General features: G+C 53.3%; 1 protein-coding gene across 2 annotated transcripts; it reads right to left on the reverse strand.

Moving 5' to 3' along the window:
• Nucleotides 1-955: 955 nt before the first annotated feature.
• SF3A2 (splicing factor 3a subunit 2) lies at nucleotides 956-15,234 on the reverse strand. 2 transcript variants are annotated; one of them, XM_077191357.1, is made up of 9 exons: nucleotides 15,149-15,234; nucleotides 12,702-12,855; nucleotides 11,733-11,804; nucleotides 10,307-10,353; nucleotides 9,424-9,533; nucleotides 8,111-8,160; nucleotides 5,340-5,480; nucleotides 2,465-2,533; nucleotides 956-1,433 (listed from the first exon to the last, which is right to left on the reverse strand). In XM_077191357.1, the coding sequence occupies exons 2-9, from the start codon at nucleotides 12,825-12,827 to the stop codon at nucleotides 1,101-1,103; spliced, it is 948 nt and encodes a 315-aa protein (XP_077047472.1). In that variant the 5' UTR covers nucleotides 12,828-12,855; nucleotides 15,149-15,234; the 3' UTR covers nucleotides 956-1,100. The 2 variants fall into 2 exon arrangements, with proteins under 2 accessions (XP_077047472.1, XP_054506317.1); XM_054650342.2 differs by having other exon boundaries at nucleotides 12,702-12,875; nucleotides 15,149-15,223.
• Nucleotides 15,235-15,236: the final 2 nt, after the last annotated feature.

Genomic DNA, 15,236 nt, shown 5'->3' on the forward strand with positions numbered 1-15,236 from the left:
AGAGCTGCAGAGGGACTGGGGACAAGGCCTGCAGGGACAGGAGCCAGGGAATGGCTCCCAGTGCCAGAGGGCAGGGCTGGATGGGATCTTGGCAATCAGGAATTGTTCCCTGGCAGGGTGGGCAGGCCCTGGCCCAGGGTGCCCAGAGCAGCTGGGGCTGCCCCTGCATCCCTGGCAGTGCCCAAGGCCAGGCTGGACAGGGCTGGGAGCAGCCTGGGACAGTGGGAGGTGTCCCTGCCATGGCAGGGGTGGCTCTGGATGGGATTTAATGTCCCTCCCCATCAAACCAGTCTGGGATTTTTAACTGACTGGGACCATCTCAGCCTGGCAAAGAGGAAGGCTTTGGTTCCCCCAGCAAGGGGGTGCAGCTGCAGGGCTCCTATGGCCTCTCAACCAACCAGAACTGGTCAGGAACCCCAGCCCTGGCCATGCCCTCACTCACTGACCCCCCAGTTCAGGGTCAGGAACCTGGGGAAGGGCAGAGAAATGGCAGAACTGCTGCTGGTGCTGCTTTTTTATGGGAACCAAGTGATGGCTGGAAGGAAACACTCAGGATAAATAAACCCACAGAGAATTAAAAACTTGCCTGAACAGAGCTGTCAGTGGGAGGAGGGCACACAATAAAATCATGTGGCAGCAGGTGCTGCAGCATGGTACTGACACTTAATGAATTATAACAATAAACTAAGATTTAATATCAGGAACAGGAGCCTTTCCATGTCCCCCCTCAGTGAATGAACAGGGATGAAGGGCTTTGGTTGAATCAAAACTGATTAATGGGGGGTAATTAATGGGACAGCCTGAGGGGGATTCCTCAGGCCGAGACAGCTGATGGAAGGAGATGCCTTGAGATTCCCAATCCTTTGCCTCCTCTTTGGAGAATTTCCAAAATACAACCAGCCTGGGAATGGGGGTGAGGACAGTGAACCCCAAAAGCAGCACAGGAAAGCAGAGGGAAAGGAGAATCAAAAACCTTTTAATGAACCTACAGATTTCATTGATCTTTGCAGAGGTACAAAAAGGATCTGTTCCCTGGATGGAGGGGGGGTGAGCTGCAGTTAAAAAGACACAAATCCCAGGGGATGGAGTCCAGGAGGGCTTCAGTTGGAGGGAGGAGGAGGGGGGATGGTGCCCGGGCCCTCGGTGGGCAGCGGCGGCCGCATCATGGGGGGCAGGGGAGCCGGGGGGGGCACCCCGGGCGCTGGGGGCAGCTGGGGGGGCACCGGGGGGGGGGGCACCGGCCCCGAGGGGGGCATGGGGGGCAGAGCCATGCCCCCGGGGGGAGGGGGGGGCATGGAGTCGGGCAGGGGGGGCCGGGGGGGCAGCCCGTTCATCAGGGGAGGCGGCGGCGGCCGCTTGACGGTCGGGGGCCCCGGGGGGAGGTTTGGGGGCGCTGGGGGCTTCTCCATCTTGAAGTGGAATTGAAGGAAGAACTGGGAATGGGAGAGAAAAGGGAACGATTAAATCAGAGATTGCCAGAATTCTGGAGTGCCCTGAGCTGGGAGGGACCCTCAGGGATCATTGATCCAACCCCTGGCCCTGCACAGGCACCCCAAGAACCCCACCCTGAGCAGCCCTGGGAGCTCCTGGAGCTCTGGCAGCCTTGGCACCATTCCCTGGGGAGCCTGGGCAGTGCCCAGCAGCCTGGTGACAGCTGTGCCAGCACCCAGGAGCTGCTCTCTGCCCCTCCTGTCCCAGCCCTGGCAGCATCTGTGACTGGCACCGTTCTTGCCCCAGATTTTAACTCCTCTGGACTCTGAGCACTGAGGTTCCTGTGAGGGGTGGGAGCCCCCAGGCACTGTTCCCTGGATACAGGGAGCAGCCCCAGCCCCAGGATGCCTCAGGGAACACAGGGCACAGAGCCAGGCAGAGGACACAGTGCAGCACATTTCTCATGGAATCTTTAGGCTGGGAAAAGCCAAACCTAACCCTAACCCTAAGATCAACAAGTCCAGCCAGCAGCAGCACCACATTCACCACTAAACCATGACCACAAATGCCACATCCACGTGTTTTTGAACCCTTCCAGGGGTGGTGACTTCACCACTGGCCTAGGCAGTCTGTTCCAATGCCTGACAATGCTTTAAGTGAAGGAATTTTCCCAATATCCAACCTAAACTTCCCCTGGCACAGCTTGAGGCCGCTCCCTCTGCTCTCTTCTGTTCCCTGGGAGCAGAGCCTGACCCCCCTCTGGCTGCACCCTCCTGTCAGGGAGCTGTAAGAGCAAGAAGGTTCCCCCTGAGCCTCCTTTTCTCTGGGTATTTATGCCCCATCCTGCTGCTGCTGCTGCCAGAAACTGAATCCTCTCCAAGATTCCCCACAAGGGGATCTCTGTCAGCTCCCACTGCTCAGGTGCATTTAGAGAATGGAGATTGGAGGAGCAGAGGCAACAGGACAGAACTGATGCCACTCTCTCAAGTTGCTCTGCTCTCCTTAAGGACAAACATCACAAAACCTCAGTTACCTGTTTGGTTTCTCTGTTCCAGTGAGTCCAAAACTTTCCCTCTGCTTTATCAATTTCTCTGCTTGGCACCTGCACCAAAAGAGAACACAGAGCTATTCTTAGCAGCACCAGATTAGCTCAAAGGCCCTTTTTAGCCCCAGAGCCTGAGAGATAAGCACAGTTATTCCAGGCCTTGCAGAGTTGTTATTAGACAGAGGTGGGGGCAGGAAAGAATTAAGTTACTTCCCTATCGGTCAAGGACAAGCAGCAAAAATCCCTCCCTGAACATCTGCACAGAGGCTGAGCAGTGAAGCCCAGGAGGCTCCTGTCTGTGCCAGACTCTGGGAATTCACAGCTCCCCAGGGCTCAGCACAGTCTGGTTTTCATAGCAGAGTCCTCCACCAAACCTCAGTGGGGTTTAAAGACTTCCAGCCACGTCTTCCTGACCCCCCCTTCCTCTCCATGAGGGTGAGCACAGACATCAGAGGCTTCATTAGGAATTAATTACAGAATGTCCTGAGCTGGAAGGGACCCTCAGGGATGATCAGTGCAGCCCCATCCCTGCACAGGCACCCCAAGAACCCCACCCTGAGCAGCCCTGGGAGCTCCTGGAGCTGTGGCAGCCTTGGCACCATTCCCTGGGGAGCCTGGGCAGTGCCCAGCAGCCTCGGGGGGCAGAACCTTGCCCTGAGCTCCATGCCAAGGCCTGGCCCAGCTCCAGCCCTTGCTGGGCTCCTGTCCCTGTCCCAGAGCAGAGCTCAGCCCCTGCCCCTGTGCCTGCCCTGGGCAGGAGCTGCAGCCCCCAGGAGCCTCCCCTCAGTCTCCTGGGCTCCAGCTGAACCAGCCAAGTGCCCTCAGCTGCTCCTCAGCCCTTCCCCAGCTCCGTGTCCCTCCTTTGGCCACTCTCCAACAGCTTTGGACCCTTCTGATCTCGTGGTGCCCAAAGTGCCCCCAGCACTGGAGGTGAGGCTGCCCCAGGGCAGAGCAGAGTGGGACAATCCCTCCCTGGGCCTGGTGCCCCCAGCACAGGGTGGCCCTTGGGGCTGCCAGGGCCCAGCAGTGACTCAGATCCAACTTGCCCCTGACCAGGACCCCCAGGGCCCTTTCTGCAGTGTCTGAGATGAGCCAGATCTGCTGTGATGCCTGGAACAGTTGCTGAGCACATCCCAAGGGATGCTCCTGCCTTAGAAGAGCTCAGCTTGGGCACCTTGGTCTGGTTCTCTGCATGTCTGCTGATTTCCAGGACATCTGGGTCCTGTTTGGCTTTGGGATTTGCTGCTGAATTCCTTTTTTCCTCAGACCCTTGCCCAGCTCTGTGTCCCTCCTTTGGGCACTCTCTAATGGCTCAGTACCTTCCTCACATCACAGTGACCACACATAACACTGATGGTGAGGCCACCCCAGAGCAGAGCAGAGCAGAGCAGGACAATCCCTACCCTTGACCTGGCAAAGGCAGGAAGGGAATTCTCCCAGCTTTCCCAGGATTGCTTTCTGTCTTAAGTTGGAAATAGAATATTCTATTCCTATCTGTCAGAGCTGGGGCAGTTCTCTGCTGTTCTTGGGGCAGTTTTTTCTTTATCTCTCCCACACCAACCCTCCCTGCAGGAGATCTCTGCTGTCCATGGCCACTGAGTGTCCCTGCAGGGCTGATCCAATTCCAGCATCCCATGGGGAGATGCTGCATTGCCCAGGGCAGGAGCCAAGCATTCCTACCTGGATCCAATGTGAGCCTGGCACAGCACAGCAGCCTTTGCCCAGTGCATTGCCAGAGGAACAGCTTCTGCTGCCCTGCATGGCCAGAGGGAGCCCAGGCCCATCTCCAGCAGCCCTGGAGCTGCAGAGGAAAACTCCCCCCTTGTGCAGGATCCCTGCTCCAGCAGAGCCACAGCTGGCACTGCAGGAGGGCTGAGCCCCCATGGGATGGGGCTGTGCCACCCCCTGACACACAGGGGACAGGGACTGGGCTGACTCTGGCAGGGTTTGTTGGCTTTTTTGTGCTATTGCATTTGTATTTTTAATTTTCCTAGTAAAGAACTGTTATTCCTATTCCCATTTCTTTGCCTAAGAGCCTTCTAATTTCAAAATTATAATAATTCAAGGAGGCATAATAATTCATTCTCCATTTCAAGGGAGGCTCCTGCCTTCCTTAGCACACACCTGTCTGTTCAAACCCAGACACCAGGTCCCAGGGTGTCAGCTCCTATTCTGACTCTGTCAGTAGGTTATTTTGTTTGAACTGTTACATTTATATTTTTAATTTTCCTAGTAAAGAACTGTTATTCCTATTCCTATATCTTTGCCTGAGAGCCCCTTAATTTCAAAATTATAATAATTTGGAGGGTGGGGGGTTACATTTTCCATTTCAGGGAGGCTCCTGCCTTCCTGAGCACACACCTGTCTGTTCAAACCCAGACACCAGATTCCAGGGTGTCAGCTCCTATTCTGACTCTGTTTGCACTATTACATTTGTATTTTCAGTTTCCCTAGTAAAGAACCATTACTCTTATTCCTCTATCTTTGCCTGCAAGCCCCTTAATTTCAAAATTATAATAATTCAGAGGGAGAGGGTTTACATTTCCCATTTCAGGAGAGGCTCCTGCCTTCCTTAGCACACACCTGTCTGTTCAAACCTGGACACCAGTTCCCAGGGTGTCAGCTCCTATTCTGACTCTGTCAGTAGCTTGTTTCTACTATTGCATTTGTATTTTCAGTTTCCCTAGTAAAGAACCATTACTCTTATTCCTCTATCTTTGCCTGCAAGCCCCTTAATTTCAAAATTATAATAATTCAGAGGGAGAGGGTTTGCATTTGCCACTTCAGGGAGGTGCTGCCTTCCTGAGCACACAGCTGTGCTGTCAGAGGCAGGCAGTGTCCCAGCCTTGCCCTGCAGTCTCACCTTGAAGGCAATGGTCTCGTAGGGCTCGGCTGCCATCAGCAGGTACTGCCAGCGCCGGTCCGGGGGCTCGATGCGCTGCTCGTAGGCCGACATGAAGCGGTGCCGGGGCATGATGCTCTCTGCTATCTCTGGGTAATCGATCTGGGGGGACAGGGCAGCATCAACACCCCCCCTGTGCACCCCCAGATCTGCTCAGAAGCACAGAGTAATGAGGTTGGGAGAGATCTCTGTCACAGATGTATTTTATGGAAAAGCCTTTCCTTAGGGTTTTTTCTCCTGAGGAGCTGAGAGGCCTCAGAAATGAGATGTGAGCAATGGTTATCTGCTGCTGTGGAATGCAACAGGTGCATCTGGGACTGCTCCATGTTGGTTGTTTCTAATTAATGGCCAATCACAGTCAGCTGGCTCAGACTCTCTGAGGGTAACGAGCTTTTGTTATTCTTTCCTTTCCTTTTTCCTTTCCTTTCCCCTTTCCTTTTTCCTTTTCTTTCCTTTCCCCTTTCCTTTTCTTTCCTTTTTTCCTTTCCTTTCCCCTTTCCTTTTTCCTTTTCTTTCCTTTTTTCCTTTCCTTTCCCCTTTCCTTTTTCCTTTTCTTTCCTTGTTTCCTTTCCTTTCCCCTTTCCTTTCCTTTCCCCTTTCCTTCCCTTTCCTTCCCCCTTCCCTTCCCCCTTTCCTTCCCTTTCTCCTTTCCTTCCCTTTCTCCTTTCCTTCCCCTTCTCCTTTCCTTCCCCCTTTCCTTCCCTTTCTCCTTTCCTTCCCCCTTTCCTTCCTCCTTTCCTTCCCTTTCTCCTTTCCTTCCCCCTTTCCTTCCCCTTCTCCTTTCCTTCCCCCTTTCCTTCCCTTTCTCCTTTCCTTCCCCCTTTCCTTCCCTTTCTCCTTTCCTTCCCCCTTTCCTTCCCCCTTTCCTTCCCCCTTTCCTTCCCTTTCTCCTTTCCTTCCCTTTCTCCTTTCCTTCCCCCTTTCCTTTCCTTCCCTTTCTCCTTTCCTGCCTTCTGATGAAATCCTTTCTTCTATTCTTTTAATATGGTTTTAATATATCATTTTCTTTTAATATCATATATATAATAAAATAATAAATCAACTTTCTGAAACATGGAGAGATTCTCATCTCTTCCCTCATCCTGGGACCCCCCTGTGAACACCACCACAACCAACTCCCCCTCTGCACCCCCAGCTCTGATCAGAATCCCAGAATCACAGAGAATCAGAATCCCAGAATCATGAGGTTGGAAGAGACCTCTAAGATCATGGAGTCCAACCTATGCCCTAACACCTCAACCAGACTATAGCACCAAGGGCCATGTCCAGTCTTTATTTTTAAACACATCCAGAGATGGTGATTCCACCACCTCCCTGGGAAGAGCATTCCAGTGCTTTATTATTCTTTTGGTGAAAAATTTCTTCCTAATATCCAACCTACACCTCCCCTGACATAGCTGGAGACTGTATCCCCTACAGTCTGTGTCCTGTCCTTTTTGCTGTCAGACTCCCCCAAACCCAGCTGCTGCCTCCCTGTTCTGAGATGAGAAGCTCTTCAGCACAGGAGCTTTTTCTGACCCTGCTGAGGCCTCTTGCAGGCTGGGGAAGTGGCCAGGAGCTGGCTGGGTCAGCACAAAAACCTCAGGGATGTTTTTCAGAATCACAGAATCATGAGGCTGGAAGAGACCTCTAAGATCATCAAGCCCAACCTATGCCCTCACACCCCAACCAGACTGTAGCACCAAGGGCCATGTCCAGACTTTATTTTTAAACACATCCAGAGATGGTGATTCCACCACCTCCCTGGGAAGAGCATTCCAGTACTTTATTATTCTTTTGGTGAAAAATTTCTTCCTAATATCCAACCTGTACCTTCTCTGATGAAGCTTGAGGCTGTGTCCTCTGGTTCTGTCAGTGCTGCCCAGTGGAAGAGACCAACCCCACCTGTCTCCAACCTCCCTTCAGGAAGGTGTAGACAGCAATAAGGTCACCTCTGAGCCTCCTCTTCTCCAGGCTAAACAACCCCAGCTCCTTCAAATATTCCTCACTGGGTTTGTGTTCCCAGCTCCTCACCAGCCTTGTTGCCTTCCTCAAGCATCTCAAGGTCCTTCCTAAACTGAGGGGCCAGAACTGGACACAATAATCAAAGTGTGCCCTCACCAGTGCCAAGCACAGGGGCAGAATGACCTCCCTGATCCTCCTGGCCACACAATTCCTGATCCAGGCCAGGAGCCATTGGCCTTCTTGGCCACCAAACACATCCCCCAGTGTGGAGCACACCCAGAGCAATCCCCAGTGCAAAGGAAACAAAGAGCAGAGGAAAGGCTGAGAATCCCAGAATGCTTTGGGATTAAAGTCCCCAAACTGAATTAGGAGAAATTTAGCAGAGATGTTGGGAAGGAATTGTTCCCTGTGAGGGGTGGGAGAGCCTGGCACAGGGTGCCCAGAGCAGCTGTGGTTGCTCCATCCCTGGAAGTGTCCAAGGCCAGGTTAGAGCAAACTGGTGTCATGGGAGATGTCCCTGCCCATCACAGGGGGATGGAAATAGAGAAATTTTAATGCCCAAACCATCCTGTGATCCTCATCTCATTCCACCTCAGGAATATCCCTCTCCTACTACACAGCCTGAGAGCTGAGCTCAGGGATTTGCTCAACATAATCAGCTGCAGCAACAAGGAAGACCAGGCCTCCTTATTATTATTGATTTCATGGGTCCTGCAAAGAACTGCTCATTTAGCAGCAGTGGAAAACCTGGAAAACCCTGACAAGGAGAGTTTGAACCCTGCCCTTACCTGGAAGAGAAGGCTCTGCTGGCCTGTTTCTGGGTCTCTCTGTTTGGTCACTGTAAAACAAAAATAAGAAAGCTGAGAATGCTCCAGCAGAGTGAGAGCAGCATGAATCTGCCCTGGGAAACACACAAAGTTTCCAACAATTAAATATGACAAGATTTTTCTCCTGTTTATCAAACAAAATGTCACAAAGCTGCTTCTGTAAGGTGGGCAGGCCCTGGCACAGGGTGCCCAGAGCAGCTGGGGCTGCCCTGGATCCCTGGCAGTGCCCAAGGCCAGGCTGGACAGGGCTGGGAGCAGCCTGGGATGGTGAAAGTGTCCCTGCCATGGCAGGGGTGGGATGGGTTTAAGGTCCCCTCCAACCCAAACCATTCTGGGATTGTGTCACTGCCATGGGCAGGTTTGGGTCCCTCACCCCAAGAATGACATTGAGGGGCTGGGGGTGTCCAGAGAATGGAACAGAGATGGGGAAAGTTCTGGAGCACCAGGAGAGGCTGAGGGAGCTGGGAAGGGGCTCAGCCTGGAGCAAAGGAGGCTCAGGGGGGCCCTTGTGGCTCTGCACAGCTCCTGACAGGAGGGGACAGCCCAGGGGTGTCAGGCTCTGCTCCCAGGAACAGGGACAGGAGCAGAGGGAACAGCCACAAGCTGGGCCAGATTTAGGTTGGAAATTGGGAAAATTCCTTCCCTGAAAGGCTGTAAAGCATTGGAAGGGGCAGTCCAGGAATCAGCATCCCTGAAGTGTTAAAACACCTGTGGATGTGGCACCTGGGGACATGGTTCAGCTGTGCCCTTGGCAGTGCTAAGTTTACTGTTGGACTCAACGACCTTAAAGGTATTTTCCAACCTAAATTAATCCATGATTCTCCTCTAGTGAAGTTCAGCTGCTGTGGGGCAAAGCACTGGTGAGGTTAAAAAGCCAAATTTTGTATTGCTGGCCAAAAAAACATGAAAACCAGAAAAAACCCATGAGTTCTGCATGGAACAGAATGGGGTTTTTCAGAATCACATTGTTTATTTTATTTTTTTTCCTATTGATTTACAGCATTAATGAAAGGTGCTGCAGCACAAGAGGAGGAGGAGATGAAATGCCATCATCTCCCTGGCAGCCTGAGACACACCCATCTATTATTGAAGTGGTTCTCCCTGCCTGCCAGCCATAAAGAGAAGTTCCATGAGCAATTTAAACAATAAAAAGACTCCAGGAAAGAGCCCATATCTTATTCATGGGCAGAACTGCTCAAAAGAATTAAAGAATAATTCACATCTCACCAGGCAGGGACTGCCCAGCAGGGACCTCCTGGGCACCCCTGGCTCACCTTTGTAGCCTGGGCGCCCAATTTTCACAAATTTCTTCACTTCCACTTTGACCTTCTCTGGGGCAGGCTGGGCTGGGGCTTCCTTGGCTTCCTTGGCAGCTCGTCGAGCCCTGGGGATTAATTCAGAATTTAAGAATTATTGTTTGTAAAGGAAACCCAGGAGCAGTTTGAATCCCTCAGCACAGCATTCCACAGGAATCATGCCAGGAAATCCTATTTTATCCCCAGCTGTATCCATCCTCCTCCCTAGCTAAAGGTTGTCACTCAACCATCTGATCCACCCTCACCATGACCTTGAGGCCAGGCTCCACAGATGGATTTGAAAAGACTTTAATTCCTGAAATCAACATGAAAAAGAAAGAAAAAAGCAAAAAGAAAGCCAAACCCACAGATCAAGCAAGGCAAACTGGATTCCTTAAAACAAAACTTACAAACTTCTCTAAACCTGTATTGATAAATCCAGATCACAGAATTTTGGAATCTCCTGAGTTGGAAGGACCCACAGGGATCATCAAATCCAGCCCCTGGCCCTGCTCAGACACTCCAACAATCCCACCCTGAACACCCTGAGAGCATTGTCCAAATGTTCCTGGAGCTCTGGCAGGCAGAGGTCCTTCTATCTAGACTCAGACAGTTTTAAATTTGCTTTTAAAACTCTCTCTCCCTCTTCCTTCAGAAATTTCACCACTGGATTTGAACTTAAAATGGAGATCTTGAGCACCATTTTTCAAGCAGGTTCAGGCTGTGCCTCCTGGCTGCCTGAGGAACCACAGTAAAAGAACAATCAGAGTGCAGTGGAGTTAAAGAACTACAGACACTCAACATCATTAATATTAAAGTGCTTCAGTAATGGAGAATAAAGTTATGGCAGAGGATAACTTACAAATTGGTCTGATGCTTCTTCCCCTGGGTATGTGCTAAGTAACTCCCCTGAAATAAAAACCAAAGTAGAAGTTAAATGAAGTCATGCCTGAACCATTCCTGTCACAGGGTGGCTGCAGCACTCCCTGACAAGGGAGTTTTAATCCTCAGCACAGAGGAATCTCACTCCAAAAGTGCAGACTGCTCTCAGCTGCTGAGCTGCCATGATGTCTGGGGTTATAAGATATGTGTGTATTTTATTTTTATGTGTTAGAAGTGGGGCAGTTATTTTCTGTTAATTGGGCAGTTTCCTTTATCTCTTCTACAGCTAATCTTCCCTCTGGGGAGATATCTTTGTTAATGAACTATTGGATCTCACTACATAACTGATAAAATGACATCATCTCATTGTGAGGTGCCTGCTCAGGGGGAGGAGCTGAGCATTCTTACTTGGGTATAATCTGAGATTCAGCACACTGGAAGCAGTCTTTCTCTGTTAGAGTCTATGAAGAACAGCTTTATTTTTTTACTAGATTATCAGATGACCAAGCTCATCTACACTACTGCTGAAGAAGAAAACTACAGAAGAAAACTACAGCCCTCAACAAGATCACAGCCCACACTGTCAGGTTTATCCAACTATCCCAGATGGGGATGTGTGTTCTGTTCCCACCTGTCAGAGCTGGGGCAGTTCTCTGCTGTTCTTGGGGCAGTTTTTTCTTTATCTCTCCCACACCAACCCTCCCTCCAGGAGATCTCTGCTGTCCATGGCCACTGAGTGTCCCTGCAGGGCTGATCCAATTCCAGCATCCCATGGGGAGATGCTGCATTGCCCAGGGCAGGAGCCAAGCATTCCTACCTGGATCCAATCTGAGGTTTCAAACATTCCTACCTGGATCCAATCTGAGGTTTCAAACATTCCTACCTGGATCCAATCTGAGGTTTGGGACACCAGAACAGCCTTTCCTCTGCATTCCCAGAGGAGCAGCTGCCTTTTCCACTGGAGCTGCAGAGGAAAACTCCCCCCTTGTGCAGGATCCCTGCTCCAGCAGAGCCACAGCTGGCACTGCAGGAGGGCTGAGCCCCCATGGGATGGGGCTGTGCCACCCCCTGACACACAGGGGACAGGGACTGCTCTGACTCTGGCAGGGTTTGTTTTGTATTACTGCACTGTTTATTTTATTTTTTTTTTTCCCTAATAAAGAACTGTTATTCCTGCTCCCATATCTTTGCCTGAGAGACCCCAAATTTCAAATTTATAACAATTCACAGGGAGGGGGGTTACATTTTCCATTCCAGGGGAGGCTCCTGCCTTCCTTAACAGACTCCTGTCTGTTCAAACCCAGACACCACCCCTCACATCTCAGCAGTCACTGCCCAGGTGCTGAAGCTCCTGTTATTCCCAAGTTGTTGCTGCTGGGATCAGGACAGGCACATGTTCCCCTCACCTCATTGTTGTGCAGTGTCAGGCAAAGCTTGCACTCGTAGGAGCCCAGATGATTTTTCATAAAATAGGGGTCCTGGGAAAAGAATGATGAAGTTATGAGCAAAATCCATTGGCAAAGCAAGGGAATAACCAAAATACTGCAGAGTTCTGCACTGGAGGAAGTGGGTTCCTCCTCCTGAGGCTGCTGGGCACTGCCCAGGCTCCCCAGGAATGGTCCCAGTCCAAGGACAGAGCTCCAGGAATGTTTGGATACCACTCTCAGGGGTGCTCAGGGTGGGATTTTTGGGGTGTCTGTGCAGGGACAGGGGCTGCACTGACCATCCCTGAGGGTCCCTCCCAGCTCAGGAAATCCTAGGATCCTGTAGCTGAGTTCACATTTTTAATTAACAGCACAAGAGAGCTTTAGGAGGAGGAAACAGAGAGAACCAACAGCAGCTGTGTGCATTGGTGACAGAATCCCCAGCTGCAGCAGGAAACACCACAACCCAAACCAGCCCTGGGGAGACTGGGAATAGATGGATACACAAGAGCTGGAACCTCCTTGTGACTCTGTCCCAAATATTCCTTATTCAACCCCCACATGTCCACAAACAGGAGTATTTAAACCCAACTCACAGCTCAGCTTGGACACAAAAAGGCTCTGGGGTGACCATAGAGCCTAAAGGGGCTCCAAGAGAGCTGGAGGGGAACTTTGGAACAGGACAAGGGCGAATGGCTTCAAATAGACCAAGAGCAGGTTTAGTTGGGATATTGGGAAGAAATTCTTGGCTGTGAGGGTGGTGAGGCCCGGCATGGATTTCCCAGAGCAGCTGTGGCTGCCCCTGCATCCCTGGAAGCATCCAAAGCCAGGCTGGACACCTGCGATAGCTGCAGATGTCCCTGGAAGAGCTTTAATGCTCCTCTCAACCCAAACCCCGCCCTGATGCCATGAGTGTGACCCTGCACCGTGTCCCCACCGTGTCCCCTGTACCTTGTTGATGTCGATGGTCTCCAGGGCCAGCTGGCGGAGCCGCTCCCGCCGGTCGCGGTTGCTCTCGGAGGCCGAGGCCACGCCCCCGCTGCCGGTTTTACCCCCGGGGCGGTGCTGGAAATCCATGGCGGGGATTCCGGGCCTTCAGCTCCTCCTGGAGAAACAACGGACAAGCTGGGAGAAGAAAGCGGTCATTGAGTCACAGGATTGTTCAGCCCAGCCGTGAGGATGGGGAGGACACCCCAGACGTGCCCTGGGTACGCAGCGCGGGATGCAATCCCACATGGAGCACATCTGGTACCACCACCTCAGGAAAATGGAGTAAAAGGACCCAGAAAATCCCCCCGGAGCCCTTCCTATCTCCTCAGCCACTCCCAAGGCCAGCTGGGCCCCAGTGAGGCCAAGCAGCCCCACCAGAGGCCCCCCAAGACCCCAAACAGGAGCTTTCCCCCCTCACCTGAGGCACCAACAGCCCCAGAGCTCCCCCCTGTCCACCACCAGATCTGCTGCCCCACCACCACCACAGGACACCCCCAAAGCCACAGGGTCACCCTCCCATCACAGGACATCCCCAAAGCCACAGGGTCACCCTCCCACCACGGGACACTCCCAAAGCCACAGGGTCACCCTCCCATCACAGGACACCCCCAAAGCCACAGGGTCACCCTCCCACCACAGGACATCCCCAAAGCCACAGGGTCACCCTTCCACCATGGGACACCCCAAAGCCACAGGGTCACCTCCCACCACGGGACACCCCCAAAGCCACAGGGTCACCCTCCCATCACGGGACACCCCCAAAGCCACAGGGTCACCTCCCACCACGGCAAGCTCAGAGCCCCCCGAGCCCCCCCAACAAGGCCAGGGGCTCTGAGCAGTGTCCCCAAGCCCCAGGTGAGGTCCTGGAGTCCCCCCTGTCCTCAGCAAGGTCAGAGCCCTCCCCAAACAGAGCCCTAACACTGCAAAGACCTTTGAGGAACCCCAAATCCTTCCCCACAGAGCCCCCAGTTCTCCCAGTGTCTCTCCCCCAGTCTCTCCCCAGCCACATCCCCAGTAGCTCCAGTCCTGATTCTCCACTCAAGGCCCCCTGACTCCCACTCAGGTGCTCCTCTGATCCTCCCCATATTCCCAGTCCTCCCCTGGCCCTATCCCAGTTTCCCACTCGTGATTCTCCAGTTCTCCCAGTCCCTCCTCACTGTGTACTCCCAGTCCTGTCCTGCTCCCAGTCCTGGTTTCCCAGAGCACACAGCTCTCCCAGTGCCTCTCCTCCAACTCCAGTCCTGATTCTCCTGTCAAAGTCCCCCAAATACCCCCAGTCCTGCTTCTCCTGCTCCTCCCAGTTCTCCCAGTCCTACCCCCATTTTCCCTGTCCAGATTCTCCAGTACCCCCAGTTCTCCCACCCAGTTCTCCCAGTCCCCCTCCAGCAACTCCAGCCCTGATTCTGCACCCAGGAGCCCCAGGTACCCCCAGTCCTGCCCTCCCAATGCTCCCAGTACCCCCAGTGCTACTGTGCTCCCACCCCAGTTTCCCACTTGTCATTCCCCAGCCCCACCACCCCAGTTCTCCTAGTCCTTCCTTTTCTAGGACCCTTGGTTTTCCAGCCCAGATTTTCCAGCCCCCCAGTTCTCCCACCAAGGGCACCCCAGTTCCCCCAGTACTTTCCCAGTAACTCCATCCCAGTTCTGCACTCAGGGCCCCCCAGTCCTGCCCTGCTGATCCTCCCAGTAGCCCAAACCCTGCCTGGGCCTTACCCCCAGTTTCCCACTCGTGATTCTCCAGTTCCCCCAGCCCCACCACCCAGGCTGCCCAGCTCTCCCAGTCCCTCCTTCGCAACACTCCCAGTCCCTCCATACCCAACATACCCAGTCCCTCCTTCCCAGTCCCTCATACCCAGTACTCCCAGTCCCCCCTTCCCAGCTCTTCCAGTTCCTCCATACCCAACACTCCCAGTCCCTCATACCCAGCTCTCCCAGTGCCTCCTTCCCAGTTGTCCCAGTCCCTCCACACCCAGCTCTCACCCAGCTTTTCCTTACCCAGCTCTCCCAGTCCCTCCATACCCAAGACTCCCAGTCCCCCCTTCCCAGTTCTCCCAGCCTCTCCTCACCCAGCTCTCCCAGTTCCTCCTCACCGAGCTCTCCCAGCCTTTCCTTACCCAGCACTCCCGGTCTCTCCTCACTCAGTTCTCCCGGTCTCTCCTTACCCAGCACTCCCAGTCCCTCCTTCCCAGTTCTCCCAGTCCCTCATACCCAGCACTCCCAGTCCCTCCTTCCCAGTTCTCCCAGTCCCTCCATACGCAGCTCTCTGAATCCCCCCTTCCCAGCACTCCCACCCTTTTCTCACTCAGCTCTACCGGTTATCCCAGCTCCAGTCGTCCCAGTTGTCCCAGTCCAGTCCAGTCCTGCCCCGTTTCCCCTCTCCCCTCACGCCCCCCTCCCCCGCTCGGTACCTGCGCGCGGCCCCGCTCTCTCCCCGGCGCACGCGCGCTCCCGTCCCTGCGCATGCGCGCTCCCGCCGCCCCGCGAGCGCTTCCGGTG

Source organism: Agelaius phoeniceus, chromosome 29 (genome assembly GCF_051311805.1).
Source record: "Agelaius phoeniceus isolate bAgePho1 chromosome 29, bAgePho1.hap1, whole genome shotgun sequence".
Taxonomy (NCBI): Eukaryota; Metazoa; Chordata; class Aves; order Passeriformes; family Icteridae; genus Agelaius; species Agelaius phoeniceus.